The following is a 19,273-nucleotide window of genomic DNA, read 5'->3' on the forward strand; positions in this document are numbered from 1 at the left end:
ATCACAGCCATTCCCAAAGCAGTGGCAGAGTCCTGGGATGAAAAGTCAAATATGACTTTATAAGTACTTTCAAGTTATTCTAGGGAAGTAAAGCAGTGGAGAGTACAATTACCTTGTCTCTACAGAAGAGCTGTAACATGAGGGAAAGACGAAGTACCTTTCACCTGCCTGATACAAGTTATGAGTGGAAGTGATCTGTTTCCAGGCTTATTCAAAACTTTTGTCTCTCTGAATACAGTAATAGGGGAAAAATATTTACTACTGCAATGATTTATAAAACTTTTTTTAAACAGTGTAGAAGATTTGAAAGCCATCAGACACTAAATGCGTTCTGCAACCACTTTTGAAACCTTGGCACAAAAAGCCTCACAAGACAAGACAGCTAATACCCTTATGAAAACTGTATTTTCTTTAACATGCCAAAAAAACCAAACCAAATCAAAAAAGTCAAGTACAGGCAGAAGGGAAAAAGAAAAAAGGATCAAGTAAAGATAAAACTATACCGTAAAAACATACCATTTCAGATTTTAACCAATCTATACACCATTTTTTGCTTGACTGTCAGCATTACATAGGCTCAAAATGACCAATAATTAAAAATATCCAGTAATTACTATTTATTAAATAAGACCCTCAGAGCATCTTGAGGGTACACACCTTGCCCACCTTTATAAACCTGCTCTTTAAAGAATGCATGGCAGAAGTAACAAACTCTCCAGGGAAGCCATAGTTTTTCAGATGAAAAATAAGGAGAAAAAAAAAAAACAGGAATATAGTTACAATCCACTTCATTTATACTTCATAGTCGTCCTAAAAAATGGCAATGCCTCCTTATCACTTTCCTACCTACATGTACACCTTTTCAGCGAGCATTTCACTTGGAAGCTTTGACCATCAGGGTTTGTTTCGTGGGACTGTTGTATTCTAACTGCTCAATACATGATAAATAAAATAAAAAAAAAAATCCAAAAGCACTAAGCAGCTAAGGAAAGCCCCCCCCCCCCAAGAAAAAGAAGCTTTTCTTAGTCATTTGGGATACATAGGTGAGCACAGATAAATGATGACTTACAAATAATCCAATGGAAGTAAAGCAATCCATTCAACAGTCATCTGACCCCAAAACAAAGCAAATACCAAAACGTTGCCTTTAAACCCAGAATTTTATATTTACTGGGGGTTTTTTTATTTCTTTTGGTTTTCAAACAGGAATGTTCTCAATACAGTGAAAAACTATGAAAGAGATGCTCAGAATGTCTTTACATAGACCTTCATTAAAGTATTGAGTATCCACGAGCACTTGGGACACAGTGTAACCATATCTCTGCACCTGCTATGTGCAGCCATCCCTTCCCTGCTAATTCCATCTCAACAGTCATTGCGACAGTGCTTACAAAACACCACTTAAAAATACTCAACTGCTATGCCAAGAAAGTATAGAAAACTAAGAATAAGCCTGTAATTCAATGCTCTTTCTCTACAATGCTTAGTTTCTAATGTTTTTGAATGTGTACAAGATGCATATTCCCCCCACCAGAGAAAAGCTCACCTTTTGTTCAATATGGGAATAAATTCCTTTCTGCTGCTGCAAAAAGAAAACCCTTCGTGGCACACTCAAAAGACCTTTTCAGTTTAGATTTTAAAAAGGTAATCTGATGAAATGAAAATTGCTTGAAAACATCTGGACTGAAGTAAAATCCAACAAGGAGCAATGGATAGGCTATTTTCAGCCTTGGGACATTCTGTTTCTTGCTTAAAAGCCTACATTTGTAGTGCTGACATCTCTATACAATGCTCACTTCTGTTAGTACTGTCCAGACAATTATAAAAATGATTTATCAAAAACTCAGTCACCAGAACAATTTGGTACTTCAAAATTCCTTCTATTCCAGTTTCACTGATTACAGCAATCACTTTTTCAAGCAGGTCATTCAAACAACAAAACAAACAGGAAAGACTGTCATGGTTCATAAGACCTACAAGGAGACGGGAGTGGGGTGAAGCCTTATTAGAACATAAAGATTTCCAAAGATATGCACATACTTAACTGTAGCAGTGTTCTGTGTTTGGTCTTTTTCAAATGAATGAAAATCTGGAAGTCAAGCATAATCCAGTTAAACTATACTGCATTTGCATCATCTTCAGATGTTGCATTCATAGGCCTTTTTTAGATGAAAGTTTGAAAAAACAGTAAAAAAAATTGGAACCATAATTTCCAACATTACACCCAGGTAATTTGAAAATTTTCTCAAGTTAATTTTGAGGTTATTAAAGATAAGACTATACACCCACAAAGGCTGTGTGGTTGTGTGGCTGCCTGCAATTTTGCAATTGAAGTAGAGTACTTCATTGACAAGACAGTTCTTAATTTTATTCAGTTATCTCAAAATGCTACCAATTCTTAAAGAAGAAGCAGACACACTGCCAATACTTGCACGTCTGATTGTTTTGCTCAGTTCTCTATCATTTAGAATGCTCTATCTTAACTCAGTTACTTGTAGCTGACATTTTCTGAAAGTAACAAGTTCAGGCCAAACATGCTAGTATGCTAGGTAGTAGCATACATTTAAATGAGAAACTACATTTTGGCCAAAAAATGCACTAAGCACATTCTGTAGATATTATCCCAGGTTTTACAGGTTTGCACCACAATCAGCAGCAGACATGTACTAGGTGTTCCACTGAAATACATTAGTGTTCTTCTATTTACTTTAATTACTCCTAAGTGCACAGCATTGACTAACAAGACTTATTGTAATAAGCTCCATCACTCCTCACTTTCAGAATATTCTCTCATATTCTGGAATCTGCACACACCTGCAGTAGAAAAACTGGTGTTTTAGAAAGTGTGTCTGCACATATCCATATAAATACTGCTAGGCCAAAATTAAAATGGCAAGGATTTGTGGAAACAAAAAACAATTTCTAGTACAAGAGTTAACCTCAGTTTTGCAAGAAAAGGAAACCAGGCTTTTGCAAGACCAAAATATATATAATAAGGATGTGTGGTATTTGTGGAAAATAGAAAAAGTTGTATTTATACATCAATTTCTTTACACATTTATCTTAATACTTAGTTTATGTGGTTTTAAATTACATCTATGAGAAATTTTAAAAAGGCATTAAGTAAAGTTCTAAAAACTTACAAATAGAGACTTGAATGTAAAAGCAGATGGTAACAAAATCTCACATGCCAGCTGTTCTGGACTTCTAAAAGGATCCAGCATGCAGTAGCACCCATCATGTAAATTTTAGTGGAAAGAAGTGAGAAATGGAACTCTTCTCCTAATCTTGCATGAAAACCAATTACAGCTGTAATTCTAAGACAACTGTTTTTAAAGGGTGTAGAAAAATAGCAATATATTCCTTCAGTTTGACAAGTGACTTCATTTTCTTGCTACATGGCTTTTTATCAGATTTTAGAATAAGCAGAGATTTGTGTCAGAAAAAAAACCCCAACTGCTAACAGTCAGCTTTGAGGCTAAAACCAGTGAACTCATGCTTGACTGGAAAAGGAGAAAGGATCACAGAGAAAGCAGTCTGGTAAATTCTCCTCTCATGCTGAAGGTTCTCGTCTGTAATTAAGTATAAAGAAGGGGAGAAACTGGTCTTTTTAGACATCATTCTCATTTTTCTTTCAATCTCATAGAAAAATCCAAAGGTAACAGTTACACAGGTTCTTTTGTAATATAAAAGGATTTCCTGAATGCTGAATTTACATGGGAATCAACAAGCAAATATGCAATTACTGGCCATTAAATAGACTGTCTTTAAACAGCTTTCCCAAAAGACAAAAGAGACCACAAGGCATCCATACACAGGCACTGGAGACACAGACACGGTTTTCTCCATACTAGAAGCAAATTTAACAGCTGGAAACTGAATATTACACAGTGGAGAGTGTCTTTGTAAAGGTACTGATAACATATCCCCTTTAAGTATTTCTACTTGAGTCAAGTAGGCACCAAGGGTTTAAAGAGAGCCTGGAAAAGCAAATTTTGAAAGGTCTAAGTGCCTTAAGTGATTCAAGCATTTAAAATGTCAATGACCTTTAGTACTTTCACCTCTTAAAAAAGTCTATGGTATAGATGCTATACCTTTCTGTCAGCAACATCTCATATTGCACACTATGCAACAACAGACTCTGCCTGACATGGCCACTTGTCTCAACTCTCAACTTCAATCCAGCCAAGAAACAAGAATGGAAAAATGGACAATAGTTCCATGTACAACAGAACAATGAAAACACATCAGCAAAGGGTTCCTAGAAAAGTCTAACAGGAAGAAGCACAAGTAATCAGCAGCACTTCCTCATTTGCAGTAATCAGTATCAGAAATTCCCAGAGTCCACCAAAATATCTCTGTGGGTGTCAATGAGATCTTTCTAACAGCAATTTCTCCAAATTCCTTCAACACCTAATGTAAGGCCATAGTAGCTCCCCCGACAAGGTGTTCCACAGCCCTCTGTTCAGTATCTCAACAATTACTTTTGTCTGGTGTTGAAACCCTTACCTGCTCAGAACACTCATCTGGTGTCCTTTAACTGCTGTACTAGAAGAATTGACAGTCATTTCCTCTTCACCCTCTCTTACATTTCTTTTGGCCAGCACTGTTGTACCGATTGCTCATGGCCCTCAACTAAGATGAAAAGGTGAAATGATCATAACTTATTTAAACATTCCTCATATGGAAACTATTACATACCTTTGCATCACTCCTGACTCCTCTCCCTGTATCTTCTCCATCTCCTAAACTTTCCACCAAGATGATCAAAGACTCCAGACAAACAAAATACACTTATGGATTCACTGTATTGTACCTGCAAGATGCATTGTGATCCATTTTTCAGACCATTGCAGAGACAATCACTGCCTTTGCCACACAAATTTACCTAAACTCAATCCTCGGTCCATGCCATTTTCAGATTTAAACGCTCCTCTGTTCCTGAAAGGGCAGGACAGATGCAAGCAACAAGAGGAAGAGTTCATTGACAAGAATTATTCTTAAGCTCGAAAAAACTTTAAAGCAATATAATAAAAACAAAGCATGTCCAGCACAAGGAGGCTCTCTCTAAAGCAGCAGACCACATGATTCTCTTAAACGATAGAGCCCTACTTTTCCCTTTATCTAAAGTGGCTGTTGTCACAGATTAGTCTAAGGCGTAAGCCCTGAATGACCTAACTAGACTTTTTATTTTATGCCCTTGAGAAAAAGAAAAATAACTTGGTTTTTCCTGGAAGTGGAATGGCAAATCTAGAAGAAAGAAAAACTACTACAGTACACAGCACTGTTGAGCAAAAGCATGTAATTAATACTCAGCCCATATAATTCCCAGAAAGAAAGCTCATCTGCAACACACTGTGGGTTCCAATACAGCTCCATCTATAGTGGTTTCCTCACATTTCCTTTTCTGATTGTTGCTTGTTCTTTCCTGACTTCTAGGTAAGTTCTGGGAAAACAGATGCAAGGATGACTTCCAAGTCAAGAATTTTGTACGTATAAAGAAAAACATTAGCACTAATAACTTTCATCCACTAAGTAATAACTTGAAGAAATGCTAAGCATGTATGCCAATATCAACAGACAGATGGCAAAACAAATTAATACAACAATGCAGAAATTCTGCAGAGAACAGCAAAACAGCCAGATGCCTGAAGTAAACAGCTACCAAGGTCTTTACATACATTGTGCAATGAATAAGTTCTACAAAATTGTCAAAGGAAACAGAAAAGAACCCAAACTTCCCGATTTACTTCACTGTACAAACACGAATTTTACTTCGACACATTAACTGACATTCAAGAGAATCTTTCCAAAAGTATGAGGGCTCCCTCTTCTGACCAAACACTTTGACCAGACTGCAGAACTTGCAGGTTGTGCGGTTCCAGAAAAAAAACTTGGCTCCCATATGTGATATTTATTTCCTATTAGTTAAGAAAGCTGAGAGCATTTTCATCTTAAGGGAAAATAAATCTAAGCTAAATAAACTGGTAATTATTGTCATTATAAGAAAATGGACTTGAATCTTACAAAGTAGTGTTTTTAAAAATGCATATTTTGATGGTATGACTTGCAAGGAACTACCTAAAATAGGAAGCCAAGTGCAAAACTGATATGACAGTATTTAAGAGATTATTAGATGAGGTGAGCTGTGTCCATCATTAGAAGACAAAATAACAAATGGCACTTTATAACCAAACACAGACCTATTGAAGCAGTTTCCAAATAATCCTCAAAACAGACACCACTAGATTGACAGACATAGTTCCCTTCTAAATCAGACTACAAAATCCTTAAGCAGGCACTGGAAGTCAATAGTGCCCAATGATATAAATATATATCTGACAACCACAGACACAATGTTTTAATATTTTTCTTTTAATATTTATGTGTGACCACATCTCCTTCTGTTGAGCTGCTTCCAAATGAACCAGCCTTTGGGCTGATTACTCCGACCAGCTTTCCTTTTAACCAGCCTCTTCAACCGTGGCTGGGCAAACCTGAAACAGCTCCTCTGTACCCTCAAAATCATAGGATAAACAAGAAAATACACAGGCCAGTGGTAAGCCTTTAATCATTAACTAGCAAATACAATAAATTCAAAAGCACTACAGCTCACTTACAGCCAGTATATTTAGGTCATTTCCACAGAGGAATCAACTTTCACACAAGAGTTGCTCACTTAAGACTTGCAAGCATTCTCCGAAAGCAGACACCTTGTTAATTTACAAAACTTGGCAAGTTCACACATCCCTTTATAAAACAAAAATCCAAGCATTTCTCTGCAAAATCTATCCCCTCCACATGTCCTGTTCCCTAAACTCAATACATTCAACAAAGCAAGCCAGGGCTTGCTTTTGCTCCTGTGGTCTACAAGGGGCGACTCTGTCATAAGCTTTTCACAGTTTCTTATTTAAAATACTGCTGCACACTCTTTTAAATTGCTTGAAAATCTGTGCATGAAACAGATCTCCTCCCTTCATCTGAGAATCACACAAATAAATCATCATTCCCAGGATACAGAAATTTCCTTTTCATCCTCATGAAAGATTGATGGCCAATCCCTAGTTTATTTCCCTATTGTTCCCTCTCCTCTGGAGACAGCTGATAATTACTTACGCTCTCCGGCTGATGATCTCTGAATCTAATCACACAGAGCTTCCAAAACCCCAAATGTACAGTGTGAGCACATCAGGGCAAGCTCAGCTGTGCTTGTAGCAATCTGATGCAAATCTGGCGTGTTCCTGAGTTAGATTTTTAACTGAACAGCACCCATACTTTAAAACATTCTAATTTAAGCATGTATATGTTCAGTAACACAAGAGTGAACTGAACAGGCCAAGTTAATTTTGCTTAGCAGGAGAGTCAATAGGAGCAGACACTGACTGTCCACAGCCTCCACCACGGAGCCGTGGCAGCCACCCCAGAGATGAGAGGGGGAGCACTAAATCTGCAGGATGGGTGAGCACAGCAGCTCTCATGGCTTGCAAGTATGATACCACTGGGATTTTTACAGGTGCCTTTCGTCAGCAGTAGTAATACTGTGCTGCATGCAAAAGAAAATTCATCCTGTGAAAGAGCAGTCCTCACATGCAATGGAGACAAGCAACAGAAAACAGAACAGCTCCTCTGATCACATGGCCTAAGCAGACATCTATTTACATATTTAACAAACAAAATTCACTTCAAATCAAATTTAGTTTCCACTGAGTTTTAATAGAGCTTAGCAAGCCCCTCCCAAGAAAACAAGTATGTCTGTTTTAGAAGGACTTCTGAAGCGCTGGAGAAAAATACAATTTCTACTGCATCTCATTTAATCTTTCATTATGCTTTAATTAACATAGTTTCTGATTGTCAACCAGGATGTACATTAACAATAGTCCAATTTGCATTTGAGACCTACTATTTATTCCTCTTTTCCATCCTCCCTATGAAAGTACTAACACCTAATATTTGAAGCCATAAAATCCACCCTAGTCCATCAAAGTCTCTACAGTTTGAATTCACAATCTCACCAAATAGCAAAATTTTCCTGCTATACCAGCAAAGCACAGTCTATACAAACACCACTGCAATATAACATTAAAGTTTCACAAAAAAAAGAAAAAAAAAAGACTAACACTTTTTTAAACAAACAAACAAAAAAATTACACCAGAAATATTAATTCAATTTCTTAATAAATTTGGAATCATAAACAGGAAAAGGGCATTTCTCACCTTACCTTCAGGAAGCTTAGATATTACTGAAGAACTCAAATTACATGTATAAAATTTAGAATTAAAAGTTTATAAAGTATATAAACCAGTTTATAAAGTATAATTATTGCTTCAGCTGAAGTTACCATATAATTATTGTTTCAGCTGAAGTTAAATAGCTACTCACTTAGGTATCAGACAACTGGAAAAATTTATTCTTGAAAATGGAAATAAAGTCAAAAGCATTGAGACACATAGGCAAAACAGTCATTTTTACTTTTCTTCCTATTTTAAATCAACTTGTTTTACCTTCTCACAGAAGTCAGTAAGAGCTGTGAAGTCCCATTTCTTGGAATAAGCAATGTTGTACCTCAATATGGCCTCCTAAGGAAGAAGCACAACAAAACAGAGCTTAGAAATAATTATTAATGGAAGAAAAGCCATTTTAGGAAATCTCCTTGTTGAAGGAACAGCACCATCTGGTGGCTAAAACCTGCCACAGAGCCTACAAAAATCCATAGCACTTCATTTGACCTACTAATACAGAGGAAATCCTTGATACTGAACCCTGTTTTGGGTTTAGCAATGAATAAGGTTCAGTCTATTGGGTTTCTTCTCCTAACACAAAACAAGATAAGGCATATCTCCCAACAAACAACATAAACGCTCCCCATCCCACACTTGCTCCTGTTAATGGCACCAATAAAAGGTATTTAAGGTGCAAAAGCAATATAGCAGAAGTTGTACCTGTTTAGGAACTTAAAGAATCGTAACCACAGTAAAATTAAATAGACCCTTGACAACAACACCACCCTTAAAAAATTCACAATGAAAAAAAATACCACATAAAATAATAAGGGAAATCTCCTCAGTTGCTGGGGAAGCTCTGTTTGTTCATTTAAATTTTTCCTATGGCTTTTGCATCCTCCTCCAGCTCTGCCTTTCAGGTATAACCTAAATTACATTATTCTTCACCAAAAAAAGGTAATTGCAACTCCAAGCTGCTCCAAATCAATATTCATGTTACTGTAAGACTTTGTGCCAACATAACTGTAAGAGTTACCAAAAAAGCACTTAGTTTCCAAAATCTACAGATTTTTGTCAGCAGCTTGAATTGTGATTTTAGTGGAGTGAACCGATGTAAAGAGTTACTATTTCCAACCCTCTCACCTGTGCATCCCCAACCATCTGGCTACACAAAACCCTCACGCTATGTTTACCACAGACTAGCATATACTCCTGGACAAACACAGTTTTGTGTAGACTTTAAAATTTATTTAAATAATCTGAATAAATTCACTGGTAACACTTAGTGCTCATTAAGAACCTTCATTCTTTAGGAAATCCCTTAAACAGCAGAGACGTATTCATAATTTATTTTTCTAAGTCATTAAACAAACAGAACCAAGCCAGAATCACTGGCAGTATACAGACAACCTGAACGTATTTACATGCATATAGACTTGATTTCAAACTGACAGACTTACCTTCAAATCATGTGAGCAGGTAAATTTGTTAAGTAAGGCAGTTTGGATTAGCTCCCATCGACTTCCAGCAGTTCTATCTCCATTCTTTAAAGTAAAAGCCCAAAACAAAGTCAAATTAAGTTATTCAAAACATAAAGACACATTTACTGTCACCTGTAAAACTGATAAGTGAAAAGACTGAGTACATTTAATAGAGGCTGTAAGAATTCTTTGTTTCTGGGTCAAGTATCAACAATCACTGGGGAGTTTTTACTACAGGACACACTTGCTGATTATATTCACCCCAGTCTGAAGTGTTTCAGTGGGTAGGTTTAAGTTTCAAGCAGTGACAGGAAATACCAGACCAACAAAGCATGGCAGAGCTAATCTCTGCAATTGTTTCAGCAGAACAACAGTCAGATACACCTCACTATCAGCAATACCTGACAGAGTATTATACAAATTCATTCACATCTGCTGAAATTGAAAATTGCTTCACACACACATTAATACATAAACACATAAGTAAATAAATGTATCATTTATAAGGAGTTCAGGTTTACACTCCATGTAAGTATAGAAATATGCGTGATACATATAGAAATATATACATCATCAAACCACTGGCTAGGCAAAATAATTATCAGGAAAAAAAAAAAAAAGTCTTCTGCTCTGTCTGAAGCATCGTGACCCAAAACCAGTTTTTCAGACTTGATTTTCTAATTCCATAGTCAGGCTGACAATTGAGCAAATGCAGTAAACTGAAAACTTATCTATGTGGAAACAAACTCATTTGATCACACAACTGTAAATACTTCATCTTACCTCATCCTCTACAGGGTATAAATTTTGTTCTGAGCAGGGCATTTTAACATGCTTGTTGTCCCACAAATCTTTGTAGTGAGTTGGAAAAGGTTTAGGTACCTCTCCTTCCCTCAGAAGATCTACCTGTAACACAGAAGGACCAGGGGGAAAAAATTAAGACTCTACTTTCAAGTTTTTAAATGGAAGAAATAAAAAGTAAGCAAAAATACAGTTTAAAAAGCTCTCATCTACAGCCATTCTTTTTGGAAAGGGGAAGCTACAAACAGACCACATGACAACTAGCTACTCAGAAAAAAATCCATCTGTTAATCTTACATTATACTGTTGAAAAGCATGCTACCTCAACACACTTAAAGGTAATATATTCAATTACTATATATCCAACCCCCAGCTAAAAAAAATCCTCAATTATCAGTATCTACATATTTTCATCCAAGTATATTCAAAATGTAGTTACAAATGTAACCATAGTCATGTGCAGAAATAGTATTTTTAACCTAACACTGAAAGGGATGAGGAATCATTATAGATAGAGCAATATCTCAAGCTTACTCCACAGAACATCAGAAAAGTAAAAACAAACATAACACCACGTTCTTAAAGACTTAATTTGCTATTCAGCCCTCTAGCAGCACTAAGTCTCTCAGAATATGTATTTAAACTCAATGTGCCTTTCTTTCAGTTGGGATTTATCCATCACCCTACAGTTCTCCGGCCACATTTTGTTTCAACAATAATTGGATTGCATACTACTCCAAAGAATTAAAGGAAAACTTATCAGATTTGATCTAAAATGCAGTGGCAAAATTGCAAGAAACTCTGCTTCATTTTTTGTCTTTTCCACATTTTGACTGTCTCAAGCCTTTTGTATGTCTTGAACACGAACCAGAATCACATTAAAATGAAACCACAGCATGAAAATGTTGGAAATACCAATCTTACTTGTAGACATACTTAAATTCCCAAACTTGACAACTCAGTGAAGGAAGCACTCCCAACTCCCCACAAACCAAAAATACTTGCCCCTAACATGACAGAGGCAGCAAAACCCATTATGATGTTTCTTCTGGACCTTAGCATCCTAATTCTATGCACCAGAATAGCCAATTTTCAAGAAAATCAGTTGTCCCAGTCCATTTGCAAGGAATGGCAAGAAATAGTACAAGCAGGATGTCAAAGTGTAAGGTTAACAGGCGACATTTCATATTATTGAACACTTGGGGCCCTGCAGTGCATTACTGTACCCTGACAGTCACGGTGTGGCTGGCTGAGGGCCGCAGGTGAGGCAGACGCGCCCCACACGCCGGCATCCTCCTCATCTCCTCAATCGGGGTCCCAAACCACTTCTTGTTGCTTGGCAGAGGAGGTGGTGTGTATTTAGCAACCTTCCTTCCTGGCCTCTGGGGTTTCAATTCACACTTTTCTTTCCTGCTGTTAAAATACAATGCATTGAAACATTTGATTTCCACTGAAAAAAGAGATAGGCAAGTACACAAACTTCCACCCCAGGGTTACAATAACAGCAGTCAGTTTATTTGCCAGCCTTTACCGTGACCTGAGGCCAAAGCTTTATTTGGGAAGAACTCCCACCACCACCGACCTTCCCCTCCCCAAGACACACAAGTATATGTCTACCAAAACACTCTTCTCTACAGGATGACAAAACCCTTCACAGAACTGCAGTGGGTTACCAAAGCAGGGTATTCCTCATGCTCCTTCCCAACAGGATCTGCTTATCCATGGACGATGCCCCAGCAAAAAAGTGCAAAACTACTTTCTTGCCCTACTTGAAGGACTTGAGTCAAGTCAAAGAATTGCATGTTATACCAAAATACAGAGTCCTTATGTTTTTGTTCACTCCTTAGATGCTTATTCCTTCTCAGCTCCCACTGAAATCCAAGGTCTTCAGAGCAGAGATTCTCCTTTTGCCCTTCCACAACACCTGGTATGCAGAGCCCTGTGACATGCTCAGGGTTCCAGTTCCCATTGCTGCAGTGTAATCAGCAGTCCTTCCCTCTCCCAAATTAGGAATAGAGCCAAAGTAGAGCCAAACAAAACAAACAAAAAAATCCCACTCAAACCCAAAAACATCAACAAAAAATGCCAAAGATCTTTACAACTGCTCTCAAAAGTAAATTTTTCCATGTCTATTTCAATTAGCATTGATAGTTCAACAAAATAGATTCACTATTTTTGACAGATCAAGCTAATAAGAATGCTAAGAATTGCACTGGACAAACATATCCTTTAAAAACCCCACAAATAGCCCCATTAAAAATAAGTTATTTCAATCTTACATCAGTTATATCTTAAAAAACGCTTTGCAAAACTCTCTATACAATCCAGCCTCTGAAATTCTATCACCAAAGAACAAATTTCCAAGCATGAAAAAACCAGATGAAGAGGCAGACAGCACACTACCTTTTCTCCTCAACTTTGGGTATCCTCATGAAGTGAGAGGTGATTTTGGAGTCTCTCTTCACACCCTGTTTTGCACCTTTGCACTCTGATGATGGAGCAGGAGAGATCCCAGGTGCCTTTGTATGCAGACTGTCCTCTTTAACAGAATTATCTACTTCCTCAAAGCTTTCACAGCCCTTGGCAGAAAAACGTGATTTCCTTGACTCCAATTCAGCATCCCCATATTGAATTCTAAAAGATTTGTTTATAGGCTTTGACATATTGATCTCCTCTCGCTCATCCAGAAATGGACTTGTTTCCTCATCGGCCTCTGAGCCATGGCAGCTGTTTTTAGAATTATCCACATCCATCGGTGACTCGGGTTCACTTTCTTTCTCAAAAGCAGGCGAGTCCCCTGAGCTGCTCTGACATTTGCTCAGTTTCCCAGGACCTCCAAGGTCAGATATACAGGCATCACAACCAGCATCTGAAAGTGGACTTTCTGGAACTACATCCCCTTCCTCTTGCTCACCCATTAAACAGACTGAATTGCAACTCTTCAGCCTCTGTGAATTGCATGAAGCCACTTGTCCATCTGTCTCCACATCTTTTGAAGAAAGTTTTGAATTTCCTGGTTTTGAAGCCCGGCCTGCTGATAACTTCCTCTGAGTCCAACTGGCACTGCTTTCTTCACAGCCTCTCTGCTTGCCAGTTTTGTGCATCTGATCAATGTTGGCATTTTTAAAGAGGTCTGCAGACTGCAGGCCCTTCACAGGATCTGTATCTGAGACTGCATCTTTTTCCTCAGCCTCCCAGTTACACATGCTGCCTGTCTGAGGCAAATTTACTTGCTTTGCACCAACTTCCACAGATATTTTTGCATAATTTTGCTGACAAGTATTCTCTAGCTTTTTCACATCATGCTCACAAAAGTTCTCTTTTTTAACGGAAGTCATCTTAGGATTTGCTTCAGTATTGTTATTAATTTGGCTGTGTAAGCTATGGAAGAGAAATGGAATTTAGTGTCTTACTTCCAAATGAGATTTCTGTGCATATCTTTTTTAAGGAACAATGATAAACAAACAACAGAAAGTACAGATTTTAGACATTCTACTCTGTAAGTGAGCACTACCAGGAGCAACAGGTTTTAATGCACTGAGGACTGTAGCTCACTAGCAACCTATTTCCATCTAAAGGCTCCAAAGGATGATCAACAGATTCCTGCTTACCTCAGGAATCTATTCCAGTCATTCATTATCCTTATCTTCAAATCTAAACATTGTGATGCTATTATTTAGCTATTTTCTCCAAATGAAAAAAAAATTAGAAGTTGTGATAAAGTCCTCCATAACTTTCATTTTTGTCCATTACATACAGTGAGCAAGGAAATAATTGGGTTTATGGCCATTCCCTCAGAGCTACAAATTCATCAAAGAGGGCACAGCTGTCCATAGTCTTCTATTACTCCCTTTTATAAACAGCGATTGCCTTCAAAAAAACTCCATACAAAAGCTCAAGTCTAAAATATATTTCAAACTGATAATAAAAACTAAAAAATACATTAAATCAGGAGGGTTTTTAGAGACAAATAACCTGATTTGCCTTTGTGTAAGGCAAGGCAGGACAGAAGCATGTCCTAGAAGTTACACAGGGAAATGAAGTGAGTTTTGTATGACCAGATGTCAGAAAGTCATTTCACATTTACAAACTAATTCATGTGTCAGTGTATTGATAAAGAATATTACTTCAAGGACACATGAGTACTAAAAAAACCCTGACTAGTCTTGGTGAATACACCACTCTGAACAGTATCTTCTCCTGAATGTATTGTTACAACACTGTACAGTCCCAATGCAAACTGAGCACACTAAACTCTGTATCTGGTCACTGCCCACCTTCCCATTTACACTAAATACGAAAATATATATTTACCACACCATCCTAAATTCAGCCACTGAACATTTTAATAGACTATAGATTCCTGAAGGCATTAACTTTCTCCATGAATGGTAACAGATCCTCTTCTAGAAAACCACTCAGGATAAGGAGAGATGACTGTTTGGAACTTCATCTACAGGATGATTGTTTGAAAACAAAAGGCTTTTAGAGGGCTTTGTTTCACTGGAATTTAACTTCCCATGCATGCATTTATTCCTGCAAATTTTGATCAACAAAAAAGAGAGTTACAATACTGCTGCCATCTCAATGACTCTTTAAAGGTACTGACAATATCTGTTGCCAACTTAAGAAATTAAATCTAACACAAATTCAAATTCAAATTGTGATGTTAACTGCAATAGAAAGGCACATGAAATGTTAACACAACAAATCTGCTTCCTAAAGCTGCCCAGGCTCTAATCTGTCAGCAGGGATGGAGAAGGGCATTGAAGAGCAATACTCTAAAGGGGATTTTAAAAAAATAAAATATTTCATTCCCACCTTAAGAATCCTCTTAACATCCTTGATTTAGTGGAACCTGTAAGCCTGTAATTAGACCTGCATACTTCTGTATTAACCATTATCACAAGTTCTCCCAGCTATTTTTAGCACTGCTATGGGCTTTGATCTCTATTTATTAGCAAACATCAAAGAAAAATGAACCAGCATATTTACGACTGCACCTACAGAAAAATAGTATCTGATATTCCTCTGCATCAGACAGTTAAGTTCTTTGGAGTATAACTTAACGGCAGCCTTGCAACCACTTCTCCTGACAGACCACAATAACCAAAAATATCAAACTTTACCTCATACCATTCAGCAGAAAAAATTTGTAACATCTTTCATTAAAAAAACCTCAATGCACATTTGAGCACCTGTAAATTCTGGCTGTAATTAAAACAAGCTGCATATGTTTAAACTACAATTGCAGTCCAATGAGACAAACCAAAACAGATTTTTTTTTTGTGAATTAACAACAAAACAGTGAGTTGGTTGCAGGACTAACACTGCAAATCTGCAACTGTTAGTGCTCCAGGTCAAACAAAAGTGAAAGCAGAACTTGACCAAAGACACAGTCTGATATCAGAACTAAATTGATCCAGTGTTGGACTGCCACTGGAAGCAACACTCCCACTTTGCCTTCCCTTGCTCCAGTTCCCATAATTTGCTTTGCATGAGCAGATTTACTCACCTAAACACTGACATGCTTCAGGAATCTATGTCAGCATTAAGTTTGGGCTTGGGTGTTTAGAGAGGACGGGTAGGGGACCTGTTAGCTGTTTGTAGGGAAAGTGTCTGTTACTCAAGAGGATGTGCCAAGGTAAGGACAGAAGCAGAAATGGGGCTGCTTTCATTTAGCCAGCTGCACTGACAACCTGCACTTCCAGCTGCCAGCAGGCCCCCTCACAGAACACAACTTTTGAACAGGTTTATGAACTTTTGAACAGGTTCCTGTTGTGCTTCTTACCTTTTGGACTCCGTTGTCCTAGGTCCTTTATTCTCCAACCAACTGGTAATTGTCCGCTGTTTGCAAACTGCAAAACCACAGCTCACTGTTATTGCATGAAACATGATCAAACTGCAACATCATTGCATATGACAAAGATAACTTGTACTGGGTGAAGATAAAAACACCACCAATTAAGCCCTCATTAGCATCTCTGCTATAGGGAACATCCAGACACTAGCAGTATTAAAACCACATGTGATGCAATATTTAATTTGCATCAGTCAGCAGCTGAAGGTTTTGTAATAATCTTTATAAATTCCAGGCATGGTGTGTGGTGGGATTTGTTTCATCCAACCTTTTTTAAAAATACAGTTAAAAGGTTGAAAGTATGTGTAGAATTAAAAAAACAATCCAAAGGAATTTGAACTTTCTAGCTCTCATCATTACCTTTAAGCACCACCACAGTGAGCCTCAAAAGCTTCTGCTGAATTTTGGAATGAAGAGGCAATATGACATAACTTAAAATCAGAAAAGAACAAACAACAAGGCATTTTTGAGGACCCATCCAAGACCTTTATTTGTATGTAGCATACTGTGAAACATAAGGCTCAATATAAGCATAGCACACACTAGAAGTGACAAGCACTCAGAAAAGGACTTTCTCCTTTCCCCTCCATCCATAAACAGTTTGAAAAGCTTTTCAGTGCTTACTCTCCTAAACAGCAACAAAATGAAGGATGCAATTTCTTCAGATTTACTACCAACAACACAGTTCCAGTCTTATCTGTGTGTTGCTGCAGCTCAGACAAGCTTTCAGTAGAACAGCAACATGTGATCTAACTATGCAGAGACCTGGGGGGAGAATGGGGAGAAAAAATTCAAAGCAATTCTTTCAAAACTGAAAAACATTCTTTATTAGTATAAGGGGTGTTTAGCTTTGTTGTTGTTATTTAAAGATATTCTGCATATCTGGCAACTAGCTTCAAGTCCCTTTCTCTCCATTTGCCAAGAGAAAGCATCTCCCTGCCACTGCTGGCTGTGCAAGGTGTTTGCTCACTGCTTCCAGCTGGGTAAGGAGCAGCTGCAGCACCTTACCGTAACAGGAGCTTTGCAGAACTTCAAAACCTCTAAATCACGTCTGACTTCTCTGAGCATGGGAAGTCTCAGCAGGGTTCTGCAAATGGAGGTTGTGTAACTTGTAACAAAGATGGCTCAGGCCACAGGTAACTTAAGAGACATTGTTTCATAAACACTTCTCCTGACATTCAAGGCCTTGAACACTCTTAGACAGCTGCTTATCAAATACCCTCATCGGAGGAGACCACAATTTTTAGAAGTAATCTCCAGGGAATACTAAAATCATTTTCAGTTATGCTGTAATGGCACAAACAGCAGTGCAAAACTGCCTCCAGGGTTAGCAGGGAGCAGAGCCAACCTGGATGGGGGCTACGAGGACAAGGACACCTGTGCCATCATCAGCCACTCCTTCACACTCAGCCTCACCCCACCCAGACACAAATAACACACTGACAGATCTGGTGAACCGAAATATTTTTATTTCCAAAGATTTGCTAAATTTAAATCCACTAGTCATTCTGATTAGCAAATTTCATCTTCTTCTAACATTTGAAGTGTTAATCCAAATTGCCTACATGTAGGCAGCCAGAAAAAAAAAACCAAACCCACACTAAAACCTGAAGAGACATGTTAAAACATGGGACAAATGTTTTAAATGCCTCTTCAAAGGCAGCTGACTATCTCTTGAGGTGCACACTTGTGCTGAGGAAGAAATACTTATTCATTAGCACAATAAATAGAAATGATGGCAGCAGCACCAGAACAGAACAAAATCGCTTTAGATTGAATTTCAACATCTGAGCAGCCATGTAAGCCCTCCAACACAACACACACCACTTTCATACCTCCAGCATGGCTTTTAGCTACAGATAAAGTGGTGAAAACAAAAGGCAACAAAAAGACAACATATGTTAATTCTCAGCATAAACAACAGAACAAGACTTTGCTGTCTTTTTTTTAATGGCATCTTTACTTCTACTCAAAATTCCCCAAACTATTCCCATAAAAGAAATAATCCCCTACTACCTTTGAGGAGAATACCCTAATTTTCAGAAGGTTCTCATTTACTCGGTAGGAGTGTACACCTCTAACTCCAATCATCTACTCAAAGCTGCCTCTTAGGGGTTAGTGAGGTTTAACTCAACAGCAAATCTCTTTGGGGTCTTTTTCCCCTTCCATGCATTCCTTTGTATTGCTGAAAGATGTGCATTGAAATTTGATTTACTATCTTTAACTCCAAATAGAAAACAAACTAAGGAAGCCTCGTGGGAACTTCGTCTACAGAGCTTTGTTGGGCGGCAGGAGGAGCAGCCACCCCACGCCATGGGGCCAGCAGCGCTTCAAGCTGGCAGCCACGTGCTTATGTGAGCTCCTGTCACTACTCCAGTCATTCACTGCTCTTGTGTGACAGCCTGGCACAATCCCCGCTGAAAGCCTTTTTTCCCGCGGTATTTGTCCCCTCTCCTGCGGAACACGCTACCTTTAGCAGCTCACACCCCTCGTCGATGATCTCCACTATTAAATGGAAACTTGCAAAGAATCAGGCACAAGACCAGTGTAAAGATCCTGCACCCAGAGCTATCTGCAAGGGGAAGCAGCGCGCACTGACCACACCGTGGGGACACGCTGGCACAGGGAGGCGAAGTTAAAGACAATTCCAGCCCGACGAGGACGGGCAGCTCCGGGGGGCTCCGTGCACAGGCACATGCGGCCCCCGCCGCTCACCGCTGCCCAGCAAGGCAGCAGCACGGCACGGACGCCCTGAGCGGCGGAGAGGGACACGGCGGCCCGGAGCCCCCGGCCCGGTGACCTCCTCCTCCTCCTCTTCCTCCCGCCCAGCCCCAGGCGCGGCCGCGGGCGGGTCGGGCTGGCGGGGGGCGCCGAGCAGCGCTCCCAGCTCTGCCCGTCCCGCACCCGACAG

At 38.7% G+C, this 19,273-nt stretch overlaps 1 protein-coding gene across 3 annotated transcripts in view; it reads right to left on the reverse strand.

The window, feature by feature from the left end:
* Positions 1 to 19,273, reverse strand: part of PARG (poly(ADP-ribose) glycohydrolase) — a 61,392-nt gene that overhangs the window by 41,728 nt on the left and 391 nt on the right. Inside the window, exons 1-7 of one of the 3 annotated variants that reach the window (XM_066191572.1) lie at positions 16,987 to 17,401; positions 16,294 to 16,360; positions 12,906 to 13,883; positions 11,729 to 11,915; positions 10,485 to 10,607; positions 9,681 to 9,764; positions 8,503 to 8,577 (exon numbers count right to left, since the gene is read on the reverse strand). In XM_066191572.1, coding sequence (XP_066047669.1) covers positions 8,503 to 8,577; positions 9,681 to 9,764; positions 10,485 to 10,607; positions 11,729 to 11,915; positions 12,906 to 13,840 — 1,404 coding nt within the window. In that variant the 5' untranslated portion in view covers positions 13,841 to 13,883; positions 16,294 to 16,360; positions 16,987 to 17,401. Of the gene's footprint in view, positions 1 to 8,502; positions 8,578 to 9,680; positions 9,765 to 10,484; positions 10,608 to 11,728; positions 11,916 to 12,905; positions 13,884 to 16,293; positions 16,361 to 16,986; positions 17,402 to 19,273 lie in introns of those variants that run through there. The other 2 variants (XM_066191571.1, XM_066191570.1) reach the window with 2 other exon arrangements.

Source organism: Chamaea fasciata, unplaced genomic scaffold (assembly GCF_029207755.1).
Source record: "Chamaea fasciata isolate MVZ Bird 193981 ecotype frontalis unplaced genomic scaffold, bChaFas1.0.hap1 SCAF_9, whole genome shotgun sequence".
Classification (NCBI taxonomy): Eukaryota; Metazoa; Chordata; class Aves; order Passeriformes; family Sylviidae; genus Chamaea; species Chamaea fasciata.